Source organism: Passer montanus, unplaced genomic scaffold (genome assembly GCF_014805655.1).
Source record: "Passer montanus isolate IOZ18808 unplaced genomic scaffold, ASM1480565v1 scaffold15, whole genome shotgun sequence".
Lineage (NCBI taxonomy): Eukaryota > Metazoa > Chordata > Aves > Passeriformes > Passeridae > Passer > Passer montanus.
This window is the reverse complement of record NW_024362051.1, coordinates 11,742,997-11,767,178: the sequence shown is the minus strand read 5'-3', so window position 1 is coordinate 11,767,178 and position 24,182 is coordinate 11,742,997. Positions and strand designations below refer to the sequence as shown.

At 50.4% G+C, this 24,182-nt stretch overlaps 1 protein-coding gene across 4 annotated transcripts in view; it reads right to left on the bottom strand.

Moving 5' to 3' along the window:
• Positions 1-19,778, bottom strand: part of NSD1 (nuclear receptor binding SET domain protein 1) — a 60,837-nt gene extending 41,059 nt beyond the window's left edge. For 3 of the 4 annotated variants that reach the window (XM_039701297.1, XM_039701298.1, XM_039701299.1), the window contains exons 1-3: positions 18,715-19,548; positions 3,586-3,718; positions 527-699 (exon numbers count right to left, since the gene is read on the bottom strand). In XM_039701297.1, coding sequence (XP_039557231.1) covers positions 527-699; positions 3,586-3,718; positions 18,715-19,344 — 936 coding nt within the window. In that variant the 5' untranslated portion in view covers positions 19,345-19,548. Of the gene's footprint in view, positions 1-526; positions 700-3,585; positions 3,719-18,714; positions 19,549-19,607 lie in introns of those variants that run through there. The other variant, XM_039701296.1, reaches the window with a different exon arrangement.
• Positions 19,779-24,182: the final 4,404 nt, after the last annotated feature.

Sequence of the window (24,182 nt, the reverse complement as noted above, 5' to 3'; positions counted from 1 at the left end):
AGCCACAAAACTCATTCCCACAGGCTCACTGACAAAGCATTTTCCAAGTCAAATTATAAGTCCTAACAGGTTTCTATAAAGAGAATTACTGAAGCAGTGCTAAAAATCCCACTGCTTTATCTCAGCCAGTGATCTAGTGAAGCATGCAACTCCACCTCTGATTCAGATCAGCCAAGGGAGGCTGCCAGAGAGCACAGAAGTTTTTTAGCAGTGCTGCAATCCACAGCAGGAGAGGGCTGTGCTGCTGAACAGATCCCACACCAACAGAGCCCAGATTCCTCTGCCTTCCAGAGCTGTCCAGGGCAATAGAAGCAGCAGGCCACACCCCAGCACAGAAGACAGTCTGGAAACTCCTGGCAGTTTATAAACTATGCTGCTGTAAGGACACAAAGAATCCCTTTCCTGGCTGACTTGCTGGAGTCAGTCTCACAGAAGCTGTCAAAGTACAAATTCAGGCATAAAGGAGTATTTTGTACTGTGCAGATTCAAAGAAATAAAAACATATTACACAAAACAGCTCTTTCACCTTGTGTTTGTATCCTTTTTCCTTTTGCTTTCCTCTTTTCCGGAGAACAGGCAGCTCTTCAAACTGATGTCTCCCTTCAAAGAGGACAACAGCTTTCCCAGGAACCCAGGTTTTCTCTGAAGGTTCTCCTAAGGCATCCACATAGTACTCTCGGTATGGTCTCTGACCGGAAACTATTTCAAGAAATTTAACAGAATTACCCCTTGTATGTAACAGAATAAAGACACAAAGAGACACAGAAAACAGTAACAATTTGAGAGGTAATTTTCAATTACATTTTGCTTAACAACATTCCCACATAAATGCCAGTTCTGGGGATTTCTACTCACAGCTAAGGGAGACCCCTTTGTTTGCTGCTGTCTATATTTTACATTGCTAGTCTATTTTTAAATAGTTTGGGCTTTTTTTTTTTTACAAACAATTGATTAACATGCCTATGATTGGTCATCTTCCTACAGCAAAGATTGCTTGCAAAAAAAAAAAAAGGTAAAGATATGTAAATATTTTTTCCTTGAAAGACACAACACACCAAGCAGAACATTTTTTTTTTTTCTGCTACTCCCTGATTAATGATTAAACAGTCCAGAGCACTTGACCGTTGGGAAAACACAACAGTGCTGGGAACACCCAGAACTGACATCCTTCTGGACAGGATTTAGTTACACAGGTTGAGCCTCCCCCATCACAATACATCCCATACTGTTCACTGTTTTAATACCAAACTAAGCCTTATTTAGGACATAAAACATGAACAGCAGCATGTAAACAAACACATGCACACACACTGAAAAGATTAGGTGCAATATGACACAACATTAGTTATAATGAGTCTCTCCATACTTCAGGCACAAGAGGAGCAGAGAAGAAATTCGATTATAGGGGCAGATTAAAAGATTCTTTAAAGGTACTTTCTATGCAAGAAAGCTGAACACATGGCACAAATAAGAACTGAATCAGTACTGGGTGGAAAAGGACAGGTCACAAGCATTTGAACAGAACAAACACTTGAAAGCAAGGGACACAAACTTCACCCTGCAGTTTGCTGCAATGCATTAACCTTCTCCCAGAAACACCTTCACCCTCTGAAGAGGCAGATTACACTTTCAGCCCACTTGGTTTGTGCTGCCTCTTCCAGGGTGCCAGCACAGTGTGGCAGCCTGGCCCTAGGTGATGTTGAAACTGAGATTCTAACCAAGACCACTGAGAGGATGACAGACAATGACCAGAACAACATCAAACCAAGTGCAAAGATCACAGGCTTCATCCCCCCCATTCACAGCTCTGGCACTCAAGTCACTGAGCCTATACCTTCCAGCTCCAAAAATCTTTCAAGCCAAGAGCTTGCTGAGGAAAGGTAAACTGCCTTTAACTAAACACCATTCCTCAAATCCCAAGAGAAGAGCTTTCAGCACAAGTGACAAGGTTGAAGCGACCTGCCTTGTTTTGAAGGGCTTGTTCCCTTGGCAACAGGAGAGCCAAGGCAGCAGGACTGTGCTTCCCACAGTGCACACAGAGCCCAGCTCCTCCTGCCCAAAAGTGCCAGAGCTCAGAGCCACCTGCCTTGACACCTTGGCATTGGGAAGGGAGGACAAGCAGATTACACACAGCCACAGCTGGAAAATACCATTTTCCCCTCAGCTCCACTGGCTTGAACAGAGATAAAACAATGATGGGAGAGTCCATCATGTGGCTGGAGATCAGGCCTTCCTGGAACTTGCTGACAGAGCTTTTCCTCCCTGCAGAATTCCTTTATTAACAATCCCCATGCCCAGGCTGAGAGGGGAATACTGGACAGGTATATACATTAAATCCTGCCCAAAACTTCAGGAGGAAAGATGTGGGGAGACACTATATATCAGCATATCTTCTAGAAACATCTCTGACAGGATTTTGAGAGCTGTAAACAGACTATTTAGAACAGCACATTCACTATTCTCTAGAATCAGGATAAATGCCTCCCCAAAGGATGAAGGGGGAGGTGAAGAAAGAAGACTTCAGCAACCAGGCTTGGGGATGATGTGAGCACCATGTTGGAAAAGCTGCTTCATTTCTAGAGAAACAGCAATGGCTCTGAGCTGATGGCCACTCAAAAAGAACTCCACTCATGCACAGCACTTGTTGTGCTTAGGCTGGCAAGGGCCACAAAACCTGGAGACAAATACAGCAGTGAGTGGCAATCTCACCAGTCTAGAGCTGTCAGTGGCAGAGGACACCAGTTCAAGGGGTTTCTAGTTGCCCAGAGAACAAAAAGAATCAGAAGGGGAAACCAGGAACAAATAAGCCTTTCTGTTTGTGGCAGTCTCCCCGTGGCATCTGGTATGATACTAAAAGCAAACAATTCCTCATTTCCCTTCTGTCTCTCCATCACTCACCTACCTCTGCCTTGATGTTTTAAGACTCTTTCTCTCTTCCTGGCTCTCTCCTGTGGTCAAGCACACACAGCTCTATTTGTCCATCTCTTCTCCTCACACTATACCCTAAACATTCACGGCTCCATCTCTTGGTTTTTCCAGAATTTCCCTACCAACAGCCCCTTAATTTTTTGTGCTAAACAAGACCCAAAAATTTCACTTCCATGCACATGCTCCCATCACACCCTCAGGCACTTAGCAGCTACACTGCACTACTCCACACTCCAGTCCTCAGCCTCTCCAGCCTCCCATTCTCCAAGAACAACCCTCTGTGTCCTCACACACCCCAATCCTCCCAGCTCTGCTTCCTCACCTGTTCCACCTCTCTGATCCATCTCCTTTTTCTCTGCATCATTTTTTTGAGAGGCTGCTCTTCTGCACTTCCCTGAGCTTAGCCCAGCTATCTGTCCTTCCTACAGTCTGGGAAGAAAAGCCTAAATGTCCAACAGCTCTCTGTGCCACTTCATCACCCCCAGCCCCTTCTTCTTCCTGCCACCTCCCTCATTCAGCTTTACTTTCTTGTTTTCCATAGCAGAGCCTATTTCTTCACACCTTTCAAAGGCCAGAAATGCTTTTAAAATTAATTAAAAACTGCAGCATCCTGCCATACACAACACCTCCACTTAGTGGTCTGAGTAGATACAGTACCTTTCATTTTTGAGTGACAGTCCAGCACTGGGTCATGACAAATTGTGCATGGCCACCATGGGCGTCTGTTGAACTTGGCCCAAACAAGATCCCCAACTTCATACTTCACTGGAGGCTTCTTCTTGGCTTGGATCTTTGGGGAAAAACCAGAACACAAGAAATCACTAAAGCTCCAGATGCTTTTGAAGAGATTTGCCTCCCCCCCTGTGTGCAGATTACAGGGGACAGCAGAGACATTTACATTAAAAAGCAAGTCCTGATTTTACTTAGTGGCTCCTACACCTTCAAAGAACACAATGGTTCTCCCCATTCTTCTGCAAGAACAAAACAATAAGAGGATTTGAGAAGGTTTTTGTTATTTTTTTAGTAAGTAACATGACCTCTGGTAAATGACTGCACTCAAACGTCACACATTTGAACGGGTAAATATTTGGAGTCACTACCAGACCCCATTATTTCACCAACATGAGTTTGTTAATTTCAAAGGTTGCAACATATGGAAAAAGTAACAGTAAGAGACAGTGAAATTTTCCTGTCTGAAACATAAGAACAGCAAGTGTTTATCAACTGCAGAGGAAAAAAAAAAAAAAGTTGGTATCTACAAGTTAGTAACTTTTCTGCTTCTCAGATGTGCTCAGGAAAAAGCTTCACCAGAAAATATTTGAAACTAAAGACAGGCACAATCACAAAAAAAATGTATATACCGATGTTTAGCTTGTATGAGCAGATCTGGTGTTGCTCTGCCCCAAAACTAAGGAGCAGAAAGGGAGTTTAAGAGCAGGCACCTCCCTCTAGGACACAGACAGACACAACACTGCCCTTGCCTGTCTCCAGAAGCTGCTCACAAGTATCAACTCTGCAGACACAGTCACCCAATTCCACTCAGCTTCTCAGGGCCATGCAGCAGCCGCAAGAACACCGAAATCTTTCAAGACAAACCCTAAAGCTGTTTAATGCCATTTCTGTGCACTGCCCAAGAGCTGAGAGCAGACCCTACACTGTTTGTGAAGCACGGAGCCTCTCTGGCTGCACGTGCTCCACCAGCAGGACCTCTGCCAAGGAGAGGATCTGGGAGCTTTGGTGTTGTGAATCATTGAGCCAAGACGAGATACAATTGGTTTTCACAGGATATAAAAGTCCCTGTATCCAGCTGTGGGGTATCCTGCCTGTTTAGCAGCACCCACCAAATGTCCCAGGTGGGTTCAGCATTTTAAGAGCTCCAAGAAGCACCCCAGATATTTCTCCTGTCATAAGTGCAAGCAATGTGCTCCTCATTAAAGTTGTTACAGCACAAACACACACCTTTCTGCTTCACTTCTCCATCCTGCTAACCACCCTGCTCCAGGCACGTCTCTTGCCATCCCCAGTTCAACATCCCAGCAACTAAAACACAACAGACCTCTCTAATAAAAGGTATATTCCGTTTCTCATTGAGTTTTATGGGTCTTCTTCATGTGGTTAAAGAAAACACAAAAGAACAAACCCTGTCACATGAAAAAAAGGCACGTAATGATGTTATAGACTACATTATTGAAATTCTTCTCACTCACTCATCGAAAGCCACTCAATAACTTATTGCTGAGCAGGAGTTTAGGAAGAGGGAATGTGAACAGCAGCGGGCAGGGGGCTGCAGCCCCTCTCTCTGCCACTGCCTTGCTGCAGCCTCTGTGTTTCCAGCTGTATCTGGAGCAAAGGACCAGAGGTGCTGCCTCAGCTGTTGCTTTTAAAATGCAGATGCACTTTCAGATGCAAAGCCCTTCTTTTTTTAGTCTGTTTCCCCTCTTGAGTTCTTGTCAATGTGACTTTGGCCTCAAATTTTTTTTTTCAGATTTCCAGCCTGGGCTTTGAGGGGCACATGTATATCCCAGCTGATTATCTCCGATGCTGTGCATACACATACAATAGATGAGCATCTTCCTGACAACTGTAACCTGAGCACAGGCACTGGACAGAGCAGTAAAACCTCACTGGAGGTTTGCCAGAGCCATTCACATTGATCCACCTGAACACATCCACAGCCCCTGCCCTTAGGCAAGTCTGCATTTAAATCAACTCTTTGTCAACCTCCAACACTCCATCCCAGTGAAAAGGTGGCTTTCAAGAAACTATTCAGACAATGCCTAAACCTCTTTCTAAGAAGTCAGCAGCTATTCTCATTCCTGCCCAGTTTCCTCTCTCATTTCCCCAGCATTAGCAGTCAGGTGTTGGACTCACCATCACCCCCACAAAGTCCCCACCAGTGGGTCACAGAGGCAGATCAGGAAGCATCATGTCCTGAGGGAAGCCTTGTGACAGGATGCACTGCAGCAGGCTGTCTTGCATATTTTTCCTCTCTAGCCTCCCTAAATCCCACCAACCTACCAGAGATGCCTTAACATTTTTTTCTTAACAAGGGAAAAAAAATCTCGTAAGGACTTTCAAAACGTGTAACACTGAATAGCCAACAGCAGAGGAGCAAAAGCAGCAATTATTGTCCTTTTCAGGTACAGTTAAGTCTCTTCCTTTAAACTCTGCAGCATGATAGAAAAATTATAGCCCCAAAGCATATATTTCTTATGTCAGAATACAACAAATTTCACTCCTATAAAAATTAGTATTTACTATGCCAAGATTAAACTGCTGATAAATCCTGATGGTCAAAAATTTAGCCCTGCAGTAACAGTGACTTTTCTGTGAGCTAGGGAAAGCCAAAGTTTTTTTAAAAAAATAAACTTCAGATGTAGTCCCATACATCTGATCACAGCACTGTTCACCTTCAGAGCATGGAAATATTCAAGTATTTAAATAACAAGAAAATTTGTGAGCCAGATTGGGTAAAATTCATGTTGTAACCCAGTGGAGATACACTGAAGAAATAAAACCAGGTAAGAGCCTTGCTTAGTGAGGAAGGAAAGGACAGGGCTTTCTCCACTGATGAGGAACAACAAAGTTTTGTATTGTCAGATGCTCTCCTCAAGGGAGTCAGTACTGTCCACTCTTTTATCAAATGTTTGGCAATCATTTGCTGTTCAGATGGGACAAGCTCCAGCCTAAACTTGAGATGATATGCAGCATTTCAGATCAGCCTGTGCTATTTCTGGACCAAACAAGACTGCACCTTGCAGATGTTTTTCATCAAACCCTCTCCACCAAAGACCCCAAATAATCACTGTGGAAGGGGTCACAAGCCAAGATTCAGCAGCAGAATGACACAAAAACCACCTGCAAAGTCACCTCTTGAATTTGTACTACGCCAACCAAACGCACCAGTCTGCAACTCACTAAGTGAAATACCAAACATTAGTGCTCAGCTTCATGAGGAAGCTTTCTATTTCAAAGCCAAGTATCTTTACCCTCCTGAAATTCCCACCATACAGCAAATAACGAAACAGATCAAGCAAAGAAAGCTTAAATTTCCAAGTGTTTTTATTTTGGTAAACATACTGTCAGTCCTCAACTGTCTGTCACTAATCTTCCTCCTTTGAAAATAACCACATCATTAAAAAGTGGAAAAAATAACCCTTTATCCAGTAACCACTCTTGTCTGTCACTGGAAGCTGTTGTTCAATCCATTCATCTTGCTGATGAAGTGGCACAAAGCAGAAGCCCACAAACACAGACAATGCTGACAGCCACAGGGTGCACCTTTCCTGCAGCACTGGACATCTCTGAATAAAAATCAGAGCAGCACCAGCCTCTCCAGTGCAGCTGCAGACCCCACGTGCCACAACAGCGTGACCAGGGATGTGACCACCTTGGCAGAGCCACAGCAAGACTGAACTGCACACAAAGGGGCAGAGATATGTCTGCTGCTACAGGCAATTTCAAATCTGCAATTTCATATAGCCAAAGAGACATCTGTCCAGAGATCAAGCACCGATCTGCAGCCATTGTAGCCCTGCACATTTCCAATCCAGACCTGCTTTGGAAAGCCATCGTGGAAATACTTGGCCAAGAAAGCCCTATTGCAGTTTATTCCTGACTTAATTATAAACAATGTTACTCAATGAAGCCAGGGACAGAACATGTTTTGCAGAAAGGCTGGGGCAGCAAAAGAGACTGTGTGTAAGGATGATAAAGAAAAGCATGAAAGAAGGCACTGATCCCCCAAAAATAACAGAGGAAGATTCTGCCAAGCCTGTTTCAGGCACAAACTGAACAGAATCAAAGCCAAGGATGAAAATAAAAGGAGGAGGCCACATCCAAAGGGTAATTAACCAATGCAGTGTAAACAATGACACTAATAACCTTTTCCTCTGAGTGTACAGCAGATACCTGCCCAGGGCCTGCAGCAGCAGCATGGGACAGGGATATCTCCTGAGCAGATCTCACCACACTGTAGCTGCAGGTAAGTCACACCCCACACATGAGCCGGCCCAAACATCACTGCCAGGGGCACAAACAGCAACAACTCTGCCCCATAAACATCCAGTGCTCTCTTCAAACCTTCTCATTCCCAGGCCAGCAACTGGCATGCTTCTCCCTGCATTCCACCTATGCCCAGGATAAAGTTGTTCCCAATACCTACTTCTTATCAGTTAGAACTGGAATCTTGCTGAGGATCAGTCCACAGCCTGTCCCCACCACCACCTTTTATTCATTTAAGTTTGGTGATCATTAATTTTTTCCTAACAGGATGAAATTATAAGAAGTCTGTCTAATTTTTATGGGCCACTAATGCCAGACATGGCTGAACTGGCTCAGTATCAAGAGCTTTTTTACCAGAAATAAACCCTACCAAAATGAACTTGAGGGAAAGATGACATTGGAAGGTGCCTGGATAGCCTGGGCCTGACAGTCTGCTGCAGAGGGACTTCTTACAATGACACAGTGACAGGACAAGGGGGAATGGCCATAATCTGTGAGTAGGTTTAGATAAAATGTGAGGAAGAAATTCTTCCCTGTGAAGGTAGTGAGGACTGGTACAGGCAGCCCAGAGATGCTGTGGCTGGCCCTGGATCCCTGGAAGTGTTCAAGGTCAGGTTGGATGGAACTCTGAGCAATCTCATCTAACAGAATGTTCTCTGCCCATGGCAGGGCATTGGAACTACATTGTCTTTAGGGCCCCTTTGAACCCACACTATTCTGTGATTCTATAAAGAAGCTATCCACTAACACAACCAACCCCACAGATGGTGTCACGGGTGTCCTGTGCCTAGGACAGGCCACTCCCAGCTCCTGCCATTTCAGCAGAACAGGTTATTCACCCTCTGCCCTCACAAAGGAGGGGCAGCAACTGGAGCAAGCTCTTCCTATTAAAATACTCCCAGAACAAGCCTGGAAGGGCATTGCTAAAGCTGCCCCAAGAGTCTTCAGGAGATGGAACTTCCCTCCAGCTACAGCACAACCTCACTGAGTTAGCAGAGTTTAAGACAAAGCAGAGCAGTTTTAACCTCAGCACTGAGCTGTCCATACAACTCCTGTCCCAGGGGATCCTTTAACTCTGGGCATAGAAAGGAGGCAGCAATGGATGCAATTCCCATCCAGTGACTGCTGCTGACAGACAGTTAAAAGGTCAGCTCCTACCTCTGTACTGCTCTTAATGAAGGGAGAATGGAAAGAAGTTTGAGTGATCCATGGTTCATTATTTCACTCAGCCCCAACGCTTGTGCACTGAGAAATGAATAGACACAGAGAAGGAAAGAGAGGAATTGGGAAATAACCTTTGCTTGGGAATGCTGCATGGAAAGGTAAAAAGGAGGAGACTAAGAACAGCAACAAAGCAAAATTAGTAACTGCTTGTGATGGAAGCCAGAAATAATAATTCTCATTAGCAAAGATTCATGTTTTAAAGAACATTTTCTGAAATCAAAAGCAAATCAATTGAAAAAACCCCAAGTTTAAGAAATACTTGAAACTAAGCAAGCAGAGATCCCCAAAATTTCCTCCACACAAAGTACCATTACCAAGCACAGGAGCATTAAGCCTTTACAGAGAGGCTGCAATGCTGACCCTGCACACCCTGGGACAGAACTTAGAGAAACCAATCCCTGCACAGGGAAAGGGGCAGGCCCAACTGGAGTCCATATGGACAAAACCCCCACCCACACCACGGCACGCAATGGCATATCTGAAGAAACCAGAGTAATAATCACAGTGGCACTTTATGGCAAGCTTCAAATCAAGCAGAGCAGCTGGAGAAGCCTGCTGGAAGCCCATGGGCAGCCTGGGCTGCTGGGGACCTGGGGACATGCTCTTCGTCCCAACTGCTCCAGTCTTTTCAGCACTGCAGCAAAAAGCAAACAGACGTCTGACCTACATTCATGTCTGAGAAAGTACACCACCACTTATCTGGGATCATTATCATCCAGAAGTGTTAAATACTCAGTAATCAAATATTCACTAGCAAAAATTACAGCAGAGATTATGACAGAGACCAAACTTCTCTTATCAACATGCTTGCAGATATTTGTTATCTTTGGCCAGCTTTTACTACAACTTCCAGGGTACTGAAGTTTTTCAGGGTTCATATGTACATATGAACCACCCTGAAAGGTTAAAATTAAGGGAGCAGATTGGACTACTTTGAGTCATTCCTACATCCAGAAGCATTTCCATCAAGTTCAGGAGTCATCCACATACAGATATTAAATAACGAATGTACTGACGAGAGAACACAAAGTTTCACTCTCCAAGATAAATGGGTAACAGCATCCCTGCTTCACTCAGTGGAGGCAGTTTTCCTTAGGGATCAGATGGAAGAGCAGTGGAAGAGAAAGCTTTGGCACTTCAGCATCCCAGCTACCAGAAATGCACCTGACAGCAAGGTTTGAGGGAGGCAGGAGGAAGAAGTGGGAGACAAGGGGTGTGATCTCACCCATCCCCAGTGGACAGAAATCTACTAAAACACAGAAGACTTCACTTCCAGGAGCCTCAAGCAGAGGACAGACTCTCACACTTGCTTATCTGCACACATTTTAAATGATAAACCACATTCTCTTTAAATCTGGCTCTTTTAATCAGCACTAATTGTTTCAGCAAGCGAGGAACTGCTAGCATTACCAAAACTTTGCAAATTCTCACAAAGAACAATTACCCACAAATATCTTCTTATGTCAGAGAACAAGCAAAAAAACCACAAACTGAAACCAGGTCATCAGATTTGTCCCCTTACTTTGGTGCTCCACTATGTATTATCAAATTGCTCACAAACAAAACATGGGATAAACACAGCGCTCATTTTTCAGACATGAAGTTTCTAAATCCATGAAATGAAAAACACATTCAAACTGTGCAAAATGAAACTTGGCTATTCTAATTTATATATGTATGTTCTATTCATTACAGCTTAAGCTGTAACCAGAATGAAGCAGAACTAGAGAACAACATGTACAGTGCAAAGAGTGAATACCATACTAGAACCTCAACAGCTATAAAGTGTGAGTTTGGGTTGATTTAAATAAAATTAACTGGCTTTTTGCTTGCTTTGGTTTGGTTGTTGATGTTGTTTGGATTTAAGTCCATGGGATTCTTTAAAAGCAACAAACATTTAAGGGGGGCTTACAAATCTCATTTTCTGCAGGAGTTTTTATTTACCCACAGGAATGGAAGGGATAATCCCACTTTGCTAGTCCAAATAAAAAGATGCCTCTTACACAAAACCATAAACTCCTGAAAATGAGGAAGCATTCAGCATGTAAGTCCCCCTACCCAACACTACCATTTTTCCAAAAGAAACAAAATTTCTATTCATATAAAATTAAGTTTGAATTTGACTGCTTTTTCTGAGTTCCTACTAAAATTTAAATCAGAATTTTTGAACACTACGAGGGCAATAAATTTATCTTATGCTTATTTTTTATTTCTCTTTATTTCTTCTTATATCCACACTCAAAGCTATGACCTGAGGAAGGTTCATGCTTCAGGCACCAGGTACTACAAACTTACGTTTCCAAGAGGCTTCCAAACCTTTCTGTGATGAATCCAGCTTCCTAAACATTGTGAACATACTGTGAGAGGACTGCCAACTAGAATCAAGAAGAACCTGACTCGTTTTACTGCTGTTATTTAGAAATCTGTGGGCAGTCACCACATTAGCCAGAACAGCAGGAACAGTAGGAAGTCTGAGCAGGTGCATGGGGAAAACCAAACAACAAACTAACATCAGGGCAAGGGGAGGAACTATTAAAAGGGTGACAAACACTCTGCTCCTCACCCTTCTGGTGAGGCAACAGCAGGTTTCTATCTTTCCACCAAGAATGGGAGGGAAAAGTCATGAACACACTCCTCCAAAACAAGTGGAACGTGGAAGCTTCAGGCAGGGCTGAGGGTGAGAGCCTCCCTGCACACTCAGCACTGCAGGCAATACAGGAGCTGGAAAAGAAACTGGCAGTTTCCAGTGTGCTGAGATACTACTGGGCAGGAAATTCACTGTTCACTTTTTCCTAAAGAATACCACACCAAAAGGCATTCCATCCTCTGGCTTGGATGCAATACTTGAATTGCTCCACCCAACTCAACACTTCTGGTGTCTCACATGCAAAAGTCAATGCCTGAAAATATAAAAGGAGTCCCAAGTGAATTATTTCTGATGAGTGTCTGAAGGTTAAAACAAATTATTCTGCTATTTGATTGTACAATTATTTTACTGTAAAGCTGTTTTTTCCTGAAAAGCCAGCAGTGGGATGTGCTATCTCCAGCAGCATGCAAGGCTGTCCCAATTACTGCATGTGACCAACAGAAGAAGTTCCCTACCAAGAACTCACTCAAAGCTTTTCTTGCCAACCCTTCCTACCCCAGTGGCCTACTCCATGAGGAGAAGGATAGGAAAACACAGGGGAAGACTCCAGGACTAGAGATGTGCTGCCCTTTCCCTGTGATTCAGGCACCAACAGCGCTCCCAAAACACTCCCCTGCCTGATGCCACTTCCACCTGCAGCCTTGCTCTTCACCCAGAACCCCAGCAGCACCTCAGCCCCACAGAGGCAGCAGGGAATGCTGCTGGAAAAGCCATTCATTCACCTGTGGATTGTGCAGCTCCATCACTGCCAAGCCTACAACCAGTGCAGGCAATGAGTTGGGACAGCTTAGCACAACCCTTCTGCCCTGGTTGTGCTAGAGACAGCAGTGAAGGCACCCAGCCAGGACCAGCCTGTCCTTGAGAGGGAAAGAAGTGATACACAAGGTGACTTTTCTCCCAACTTCTCTTTGCCATTTTTCCAAAGAATCGTGTGAGATAAATCTTAATGATAACCACAAAGAGTCAGCATGTCAATTTTAACAAGTGCTTTACCATCCTTCAGTAGAGGAAAGACACACTGCTGAAATTCCTCGGGGCTCCATCAATGCTTTTGGACACAAAAGAGATGGATGCACACCCAGGCCATCTTTATCTCTGTCACACATTTAATCACTGCTGCAGAGCTACTGTGAGCAGCCACACTGGAACCAGATTTCTAATATAACAAGAACAGAGCACTTCAGCTGGCACCTGCTCCAACACATGGCAGCATCTTCCCCTCTCCCTGGCACTGGGGTCAGGAGCACCCACTCAGACCAGCCAAAGCAATGCCTGTGCTCCTACCCAGGACTGAGCCAGCAGGGCTCCAACCTTCCCACCTCACAGTTTTCCTCAGCATGGAAGCACAGCTCTGCAGCCATGACAAACTCCCTTGTGCTACCATTCTTCACCAGATGACTCTGTGCAGACAGAATAAAACAGTTTTTTGGTATTAAAAGAGGCATTCACCTAAACTGTTGAGTTTTTTAAGTCCTAGGACAACCGCCTGCCAGATTTCTCTTTCCGATGTTTCTATTCTCTTTGCCTTTCTAAATGCCAGAGCAAATAATTGAAAAGCAATCAAAATAACTATACATAAGCTGTCAGTCACAGGCAAGAAAAGCAGAAGTATATTCCAAGCAACTGTACTGAAAATTGACCATCATCCATAACACCAATTTCTGAGTTACAAATATATTTTGAAAATCATCTCAATTATATCTTAGAGAACACTGCTTTTTTCTTGGGGCTCAAGTAGCTCGTTGACCATATTTAGAGTTCACCTCCTGAGTGAGCTACAGATTTGTTCAGTTAACTTGGGGAATTTTTTTACAAAACACAATAATTGTTGCATATCACACACTTTAACCCCAGTTCTGGGAACAAGGGTCTAATAAGGTACAACAAGAAGCTGCTATATTACAAGAGGCAATGAACAAATCCATGACTTCATGCAGAATATGCTGCTCTGAAGTCAAAGTTTACTGCTGTAGCATCAAACTGAGCCACTATCATTGATTTTAATTTTACCAAGGCTTGAGAAGGAGTTGTAACAGTTAAACTTAAATCACTACCCTCAACAACCTAAGATTCATTAGGAAGAAAAGGTTCAAGTTGTGGGAGACATACTCTTCCAAAAGAAATCACCAGCAGGTATGGTCATTTAGCAGGGTCTGAGAGGCAGCATCCAGCCCAAAAAAACACCTGCAAAAGCCAATTTAATTGCTCCTATTGCCAGACGTAAAACTGCAAACAGTGTCTTAACCAGGACACTGTTTGAACAACTTCTCTCCTGCTCAAGTTTTAGAAGTAAGTTATAAATTTGGAAAGCAGAAATTACACAGAGGTTTCTGTCGTTACACCCAGTAAAACATCACTTTCTAAACTGCCCAATCTGAAAGAAAATACCTCTGGTTTTGTTATTTGCAAACAGACAAATTCAGCTTCAGAACATGAACGGCAAAGACATCAGTCATTCAAATTTCACACGCAGAGGTTTCTGTCGTTACACCCAGTAAAACATCACTTTCTAAACTGCCCAATCTGAAAGAAAATACCTCTGGTTTTGCTATTTGCAAACAGACAAGTTCAGCTTCAGAACATGAACGGCACATCAGTCATTCAAATTTCACAAGCACACCAGGTATTTTCTAGAGAAACCAAGTCATTTCCTGTAACGCAATGTACACAAACAGATATTTCACACCTAATCAGCAATCAGAAAACAAATACAATGAAACAAGGAGAGGAAGGGCAATCTCGCCCAAATGCTATGATAAAACACTTCCAGGATCCAACCTGCTGTGCAGGAGAGCTCTGGATCCTACAGACTGTTCAAAACCCTCAGAATGAGCTGCTCTCACACCCTCACACACTGCAGGTCCTGCTATGACAGCTCCTAACACCCCCCACTCAACACCTCCACCACGACCAAGAGGCAATGCAGCATCATCACACCGTGAAAGCATGAAGTCACCAAGGACCTTAAAAATTTATGGTCAAGCAATAACACAGGCAAGGACAGGGCCCTGACGGTGGAAATCCCCATTCTTCTGGGCACTCACCATGGCTAAAGTCCTTTATAGGTAAGTTTAGAGCTATTTGAAACAGGAATGCCCTTCCGTACAAGGCCTGGTGGGTGCCACCAGGCTGCACAGCAAGGCAAGATCCAGCCACAGGCTCTTTTCTGTGAAATAATACCATCTTCCAAACAGTGTAAATCCTAGTGGCAAAGGGGGATGTGTGCCAGATCAGAGGCATGGGGACAGTAGCACACAAAGACCCCGTTCTCTCCAGATGCACAGAGCAGGAGATAATGCTTCCAGGAACCACTGACAGACAAACAGAATTCATCTCCTCACCAGCAAGATGTCAACTGACCAAGGAAATTTATGTTCCCTGCTAAAACAAACCACTGCCACATCTACTGGATCTCAGGGATATAATGTTATCAATGGTTAGTTACACCTCAGATCAACAGTCCGGAGTAGGAGATTCTTTCAGAAATGTTTACAGGAGTAGTGAGGATCACGTGGCTTTAGTTCCTTCATTTTATTTTTAGCAGAGAGAGAAATGGCACCAGACACGTCAGTTAATAGACCAAGCATGGGAGTAACTCTCACACAGGCAACACCAACACTTTATAATGAAAGTACCCTCCCACAGCTGCAGATCAGAACACAACTCAAGGTCATAATGGATTAATTCTAGAGAGGACTCTGCTGGCCTCCAGTACTTCTAACACGGTGCAAACAGTGTGATTCTGGTAAGGCAAAAACCTTCCAGGAGCCTTACACACACGCCACACTCATTCCTCACACCCAGCCTCTGGAAGCAGCCATTCTTAGGGATAAAACATCTGGCTCTAAATTTCCCTGTACCTCACTTCCTCACTGTCAGTACCTGAACATCACACTCCTGCATCGTGGGAATGGACAATAAGGAAGTAATAATGAAAAGCAACATTGAGCCTCATGCAAGCCTCTGCACATCCTAATGTCTGAAACCATCAGTGTCCCATGGAGAAAACAGCTTGAGAATGCAAAATGTATACACAGCAGGAGTGGCCCAGGTGTACCTGAACCCAAGAACTCTCTGCTTCCTCGAACACTCAACTCTGCAAATCAAATTTTTTAAACATACTTCATGCATAGTAACTAAAAACAAACAAGCCAACAAACTGAAGTATGAAGGCATCAAAAGTTACATGAGAAGAGCAAATTTTCCACATGACAGTTCTGCAAGAAACAACTCCACCTTGCTCCAATTCCTCAGCATCTAAATTCAAGCAATATCCATGGCACACAGACCTTCAGTGGTACCCACCCTGCCCAGCACTGGAGCCTGGACTCACATAATGCTGCCCAGGGCCTCTGCAAGGTGGAAATGCCAGGAGAGTGCTACAGACAAACTCACATCGGGATGGTAAATAACAGAGATATCCAAGAACAACCTCCCATTTAAATTTAAATGGCCATAGCCCAACACGTGCACAAGGCAGCAAGCCAGCATCTGCCAGCAGCTACTGTATCACCACCTCTGGACAACAAGACCCGAGAACTGATGCTGTAATTTCCTTCTCCACAACACAAAATCTGTCAGGAGCTGCTGGAGACTTCAGACACCCTTAAGGGAAGATTAAGGTGGTACTTAAAATAGTTTTAGTTCGAATATGCACATCTCTCTTTACAACTGAATGGTACCTGAGCAACCTCCCCTGTTTGGGGAAATGTCTGAGAGCAGTGGGTGCCAGAGCTATCAACAAATCCCCATGCAAAACAATACCTGCCACCACCCCTCCTGCCTAGAGGCATTACTTAAATGCTGGACTTTGCATCTCACTTAAGACTAAACCAAATTCTGGCCCTTCTGCTCCAAGCACTCTTGACATTTGAGAAATTTGCCTTTTCAAAGTAAGCATCTATTCTTACAAGGGGCAGACACAGACATCGGAGATACACACACACACACTTCCCTCTTGGCAAAACAGGAAGTTTGAGCAGCAGTGGCACACTCAGAGCCAAGAGCTTCAAAAATAAAAGCTCTGAGACAGTCATGCTGTAAGGTGGAGGAGACCCATCAGCAAGCAGCATAAAGCTGATAGCTGTGAAGAGTAGCCCAGCTGTGCAGAACTCCCAGGGATTCATGATGCTTTTTTTTTGGGGTGGGTTTTTAAGTGTTAGCAAGTTCCCAAAAAAAAAAAAATATTCCAGTTACCAAACAAAGATGAGATTGGCATTAAATGCCTAAATGAATACATGACCTGAAGAGCAAACCTGGATATTTCCAGCTACTATGTCATGTTCAACCATTAAAAGATTTGAATTGCCTCTGAGGTAACTTGGCACTTGGCCCTGTCTTTTCCCATTCCACAAGCAATGGGGCTAAAGGAAGGACCACTCAGACAACGTGCATTTACTCACTGAAGAAAGAATGCAAGACTTAGGGAAAGCAGGACCCCAGGCTGCCTAAAAAATGCTTTTCTTCTTTGCATTTTTTTAATGCAGCTGTGCTTTCAAGTCACCAGAACAACCGAGCAAGGCTAACTACAGCACACAGGTAAGGCAGTTTCACTGAAAAGTCAACCCTCGTTGCATATTCAAATAACAGGCTCCGGTTCTGTCACTCTACCAGCTGCAGTTCTGTGGAGCACGTTGTAAAGGCAACTGTTGTGAAAGTACCTCTGCGAGCTTCTGTTTACAAAGTGAGACCCTCCCACAACTGCATCACCGAGCACATGTCTGCGAGAGATCCCCGCTTTCCTCTGCAAAACAAAGCTGAAGAGATGCACAAACCTCAGCCCCACAGCAGCCTCTCACCACCAGAGACCGAGGGATTCTTCCCAAGGAACGCTGAAGAGTATAAACTGTTCCACAAACAAATTAAGCTGCTGTCAGCATCTTCCTGAAATGGCCCCTTGCACGGGCACTCTGTGGCAAGGGCTCCCCACCTCCCAGAGCAGGCAGCAGGAACACTGAGTGTTCCCAAAGGAACACAGTCCTGCCTCCCGAGCACTGCCCGCACCAGCACGAGCTGTCCGGCGTCAGCGGCTCTACTGAAATTAGAGAGCAAGATGGTTTCGGTATTAGTCCTATCAAAGGAGCTAATCTTCAAACCCTGCATCAATACTTTAAGTCCAGAGTATCCTCCAACAGGGAACCTTGAGGTGGAAAAACATACTGAAGAAATATACAAGAAAAACCCAAAACAACCGAAAACTGCAGGAAATATACATATATGGCTGCAAATAAAAGGTTACACTGAGAAACATATTGTATACTTGGATTCAAAAGCAAATTACACAAAAAAACTACTAAATGCATCTATCTCCTTTCAGAACTCCTAGTACAGTTCCATCAGTTCTGTTTCTTATTAATTATATTATAATTAAAGGAATTTCTGATTGTGGAGAGAAATTAAAACAAAACAAAACAAAAAGTCCGGCTGAATAAGAGGCGAGGGTTGCTGCCCGTGAGGTCTGTCAGGCCATGACACGGCCTCTCCCCGGCCACCGCCAAGGTCTCACAGCTCGGCAACCTCAGGCCTGGCCAGACAAAGAGCCTCTGACAGCGTTCAGCCGGAGCGGCAGGAGATGGGAGCGCTCCATCACCCGCACTGCGCTCAAAAAAACCCCCTTCCAACGGGGGAAAAACTCCACCGAACTCCGCAGCGAGTCGCTGGGCAGAAGGATGATGCCTCTTATTCCTGACGGGAGAAAAAGCGGTGGGGGGAGCGCGGGCGGGACACAGGTGCGCGGGGAGCGCGGTGACAGCCCGCGCTGGCCGCGGCAGGGTCCCCTCGCTCGGTAAGATGGCTCCCATCCTCCGGGGTGCCGGGGCGAGGGAGGCAGCGCGGCCGGCGCGGCCCGGCCCTGCCGCACCGCAAAATGGCAGCGGCCACGGCCCCCCCGCCCGCGCCCCGACGGTGCTTACGAGTTGCAGGGCCGCCGAGGACTCCGGCTGCTCCCCGGGGCCGCCGTCCGGCACGGACTCGGCCGGTTGCAGGCGGCTGTCCGGGCCCCGCTGCGGAGCTGAGCGGCCGCGGCTCCGCGGGCCGGGTTCTGTCGCCGCCTCCTCCTCGTCGTCGTCGTCGTCCTCCTCCTCTTCCTCGTAGTCGTAGTCGTCGTCGTCGTCGTCGTCGTCCTCCTCCTCCTCCTCCGGAGTCTCGGCGCCCTCCTCCTCCTCCTCCAGCGCCTCCTCTCCACTGTCCCGCAGGAGCAGGGGGAAGGCCCGGGCCCCGCGGGGCACCTCGGCCGCAGGGTCCTGCGCCGCGGGCAGGCAGGGGCCCGGCGAGCCGGGGTCGGGCAGGGCCTCAGCGCCGTCGGCGGCACCGCCGAGGTACTCGGCGTTGATCATGGAAGCCAAGTCCTGCAGCCGGCGCAGCGGGATGTAGCAGGACGACGGGTCCTGGCCGTAGCCGGGCTTGGCGGCCGCCAGCTGCATGGCGGGCGGCTCGGGGCCGCGGGCCTCGCCGAAGGGGCCGCCCTTGGGCTCGGCGGCCGACAGCGAGGTGCCGAAGGGGACGAGGCAGCTGCGGCGGCTCACTTCGCAGGCCTGCTCCATGCCGGGCGGCGGGCATCCACCTGCGGGCACAGCACAATGGGGTCAGCCCAGCCTGCACCGCAAAATGGCAGCCGCACCCGGGGGCCGCGCTGGGCTCCGCCGGCCCCGCTCCGCCACCGCCGGATTACAGGCCCCAGGCCGCGGCCCGGCCAACCCCGGCTCGGCTCGGCACGGCCGGCGCCGGGGTCGCTGGCCCTGCTGAGCGCTGCCCGCTCCCCGCATCCCCCCACCCCGCACCGCGGCCTCGGCGCCGCCGCCCGCACCTCCACCGCAGGCAGGGGGCACCGGGCGGGACGGGACGGGGCGGCCCCGCAGTGTCTCCCCCGCCGCCGCTGCTCCCCCCCACCCCACGCCGGGCAGGCCGCGGGCCTGCGAACGGCAGCGCCAACAAAATGGAGTCGGCCGGGCCCTGCGCCCCGGCGGGGCACCCGGGCGGCGCCGGTCCCCGTGCAGCGCTCGGCGCCGCTCCCGGCCCCGCCCCCCGCCCGCCGCTGCCCTTTGTTTCCCCCCCTCCCTCTCCACGTCCCGGCCGTGCGGGAGCCCCCGGCCGTGCTGGCGCCGCGCTCCCCGCGCCGGGCCGGGCCCCGGAGCAGCCGCTCCGCACACCCAGGCGGGGAGCGCCCGCTGCCCAGGCCTCGCTGCCCCGCAGGCGCAGCGTTTCCCCGCTGAAACGCTGTCGTGGAGCGGCTGCGGGCTGGCACCTCAGCGGGGCACTGAGGACCTGCCTCCTCTGCCCGCACACCTTGGCAGCCCCACTGAAGGCACCTGGCTTCCCGGTGCCCCTGCGGTCGTGCCCAAGCACTCGCTCTGCCCTGTCTGTGGCTGGTGATGGAGCAACCATTTCCCCCAGCATCTGCTCCTCAGGAGCCTCGCCAAGGTCCCCGACCCACTGTTACCCCACTGGTGTGCTGCAACCACAGAGAGACTGCCATGCTCAGCTCGTGCCACTCCAGCACACCCACGGAGGGTGGGGTGACTCGCCAGGGAGCTCATGACATGTTTGTGCCTTCGAGGTCCCAGCCCAGGGCTCAGCTGGTGGCACATGACCTATTTTAGGGCCTTGCCCTCCATGCCCACGTGCCATGGTGACATGTGGGAGCTGTGGCCACGCTGTGGCCCAGTGCTGAATGAACTTGGCACTGAGTTCCAGTATCCACACAGTTCTCCCACCTTGAGAGAGCTGGGGCATCACCCAGCGTGCCTGAATCCCTTGGTTTGCACCTGAATGGGGGAAATACATTGTCCATCTCTCAGGGTAGCCGCAGCCTGGCACTCCCGGGAGAGGGCCCAAGAGCCAAGTTTCCTCCTTTCTCATTGGAGCAACCTGCCACGCACGTTTCTGCCACGTTCCCAAAATAAAGCTGGTGGTTTATTTATCACCCCCAGGGGCAGGCAGGGCGTGTGCAGAGCAGGAACGCCTGGTGTCTTCCCAGAGCCTGGTGTCTGAGGCCCAGTGAGCACCTGGGGAGATGTTTTGGGCTGTTCCCAGCAGGACAACTCTGTATCCTGGGCACTGGCTGTCACCTGCTGCCCTCCTTCTGCAGAAGTGTCCCTCTTAGACCGTGCGGGGAGAGCCAGGGCCACCATCAGGGCATGCCCCAGCCTGGTTTCCCCCTGGGAGCCCTTGGTCCATGGGCACATGGCACAGCACATCCCGATGGGGCAGTGGTGTGCAGGGGCTGCAGTGCCTGGGCAGCGAAGCCCTGGCAGCTCTGCACACCCCAGGCACGTCCACATCCCGCTGTCCCAGCGGGGCCCCGCCGCGATCCACCTGCAGCCGTGCGGTTGTGGCTCAGGGAGGAGCAGGGTGCCCTCAGACGCACTTCCCATCTGCTGTGTCACCTCTGCCCGTGCCACGGCCAGCGCCCGCAGGAAGGGCCCTTCTCCATCCAGCCCTTCTCTTCCGGCAGAGGAGCGGGGAAATGGCATCCCGGCCGCTGCTGCCGCTCCCGCCCGGATGTGCGGCACAGCGGGCAGCGTGGCCGGCCCTGCCGCCTCACGGCTTTGTCTGCGGGCTGCAGCGCGGGGCGCGGGCGGCTGCGGCCGCCCCACCGCGGGGCTCGCCCTCAGCCCCCCGCCCCGCCATCGTGCTCACCCCCAGCCCAGCCCCGCTGCCGGCGCACGCCGGGGCTCTGGGGCCGGTCAGGGCGGTAGCCACGGATCCGCCCGGCACTGCGGGCTCCCTCTGCAGGCCCCGTGCCCGCGCACAGGCCGCATGGTGTCCCCACGGGAACGGCCCGGTGTCCCCACGGGAACGGCCCGGTGTCCCCACGGGAACGGCCCGGTGCCCCCGCGCCCGGCGGGAATGCGCGTTCCCGGCTCCCGCCATGGCCGCGGGAATGCGCTCCCCGCCGCCGCGGTGATGCCGAAGGGAGCGCGGCCCCGCACCGGGGGCTCCGGCGCGCTCCCCCCGAGGGAGATGAGGCAGTCACGGCCACCGCCGGGGAGCCCCCACCCCAGCGAGGAGGGAGCTGCGGCCCACGCGGGTCCCGCGGGAGCCGGGGCAGGATGGGCTGGCTGCGAGTCGCCTCCGGCCGCGGATGTTCGCCGGGGCGGGGCCTGGGGAGAGCGCGGACCCCCGGGGCAGCACCGGGATCCTGCACAAAGGGCCGGGGGCGGTGGCTGGAAGCCGTGGCCGTGGGGCTGGATCACGGCCCGGAGCGTGGGCGAAAGGGTTAAGGAGTCGCGGCGGGCAGGGGGAGGGCTGGCCCGGCCAAGAGAGAGGAAGGAAGCAGAGGAGGAGAGGAGCGGAGAGCATCCTGCCCGGAGGGTTTGCCGGGGGCCCCCTTTCCCCCAGGAAGCGGCTTGCGTGGCTGAAACCGCAGGGATGGAGCAGCGGGAGCAGCGGCGATGGGTGCGGCTCAGCCCGGCTCCGTGCCCGCAGGCGCGGCTGCACCGCCCGGTGTCCCTGGCGCCGGGGCTGCTCCTCCTGCCGGCCTGACCTCTGCTTTCCCGGTCCCTCACCTCGCAGTCCCCCCGCCCGGGTGCTTCCATGGCCCCCCGAAACCTTGCGGGGGCAGCCCACGGACACACAAGGGCGGTGGGTGCGGGCAGCACCGCTGCCACGAGCTGCAGGGGACAGAAGCCATCGCTGCCGAGCAAATCCGCCCGGCGCGGAAGAGTTGTCGCTGCACTGTCACCTGGAGGCCGGTCTCTGCAGCAGCCACATGCAGCATGGGGATAATCCCTTGGGGCCGAGGCCCAGGGTGCCCGTCTGGGTGCTGCAGCCGCTCTCGCTCTCGGGACCGCCCTGCTTCCCCAGCCCTCAGGTTGCCTCCCATCCTCAGCTTAGGGGGTGTGCAGGGCTCTCAGCCCTGAGCAAGGAGACTGAGCTCACGCTGGGCTTTGATCCATCCATCCATCCATCCATCCATCCATCCATCCATCCATCCATCCATCCATCCAAGGTAGAGCCAGCTTCACCAGGCTCGAGTGCCCATGGGGTGCCCTCCCCACACTGCTCCTGTCACCTGGAAGGATACAAACGGGATGATGCACATCGGGACACAGCTCTGCAGCCCAATCCCCTGCCCTGCCCTACTCCCAGCCCCATCCCCGGTGCGGGTGATGGTGAGCAGAGCCAGGATACATCCCCATGCCGCAGACCGTTTGTCCCAGTTGCGTTTGTCATCCTTCCAACACAGTGCCGTGCCTGTCCTGCCGCGAAGGCCACTGTCACCAGCCAAACGCGGGGGGTGTGCGACAGTGGAGCTGCTCAGCCGCTCCGTTCCGCCCGCCCCGCGCAGCTGCTCCCGCCGGCCGGGAGATGGGGCTGAGAGTCCGCGGCTTCCCGCAGCACCGGCGGCTCCGGCCGGCGGGCGGGGGGCTACGGGCGGGGGGTCCGCAGCGTGGGACCACCGCCCTCGCTGGCACCCCCAGCCTGGCCTGTCCGGCTGGGGCGGGGGGTCCGCGGTGGGGCTGGGGGTCCGCAGTGGCGCTGGAGCCTCGGCTCTGCCACTGCGGGGAGAGGGGGTGCGTGAAGGGAGGTGCAGAGGGGTGTGTGTGTCTGTGTGTGTGCATGTGTGTGTGTGTGTCTGTGTGCGTGTGTGTGTGGATACGGATGATGCTGTACATGTTTGTGTGTGTGGATAGGGATGTGCTGCACACGTGTGTGCGTGGAAACGGGTACGTGCGGGTGTGTGAGGGTGCATGGGAGTTTTGTGGGGGATGTAGTGTGTGTGCTTGGCTGGAAGTGGATGCATGCATGGAGGGATGTTCCTGGAGGGTGTGCCTGAGGTGAGTGTGCAAGGTGGTGTGTGTGCACACATGGACGTGCGTGTGCAGGTGTTTTTGTATGGATATGGGGGTTGGGCACAAGCCTACGTGTCTGCGTGTGCCCACATCAGTGTGTGAGGTGTCTGTGGACACAGGAGCTGTGGCGGGATCCTGTGTTTGGGTTCCACTCCGATGTGTGGGTGCTCATGGGCCCCTTTTCTCTGCCTGCTAGCCCATGGGGGCTCTTCCCTCCCTTCGCTGCCTGGGCACATGGGCACAGGCATGGGACAGTGACAGGCAGGTCGTGGAACATGGCACATGGGCGATGGCAGGCAGGAGCAGCCAGAGGGGCAGTGCCAGCTCCTCCTGCCAGCGGGGCAGTCAGCAGCCCGGTGCCTTTCCGCCCCGCCAGCCTCATCCTCTCCTGCCCGGGGGCAGAGGCTTTCTGCATCTCACAGAAACCAGATTCTCCCCAGAGATAAAATCCTGTCGCCTTTGTTTTGTGGAGAAAAGACAACATCAGCTCCCGGCCAAACAACAGAGTCGTTAAGCGAAGGCATCTCCGGGCAGGGGCTCGGAGCCACATCCCGGAGCTGGAATGAGGAACCAGCTGGTGTCCTGGC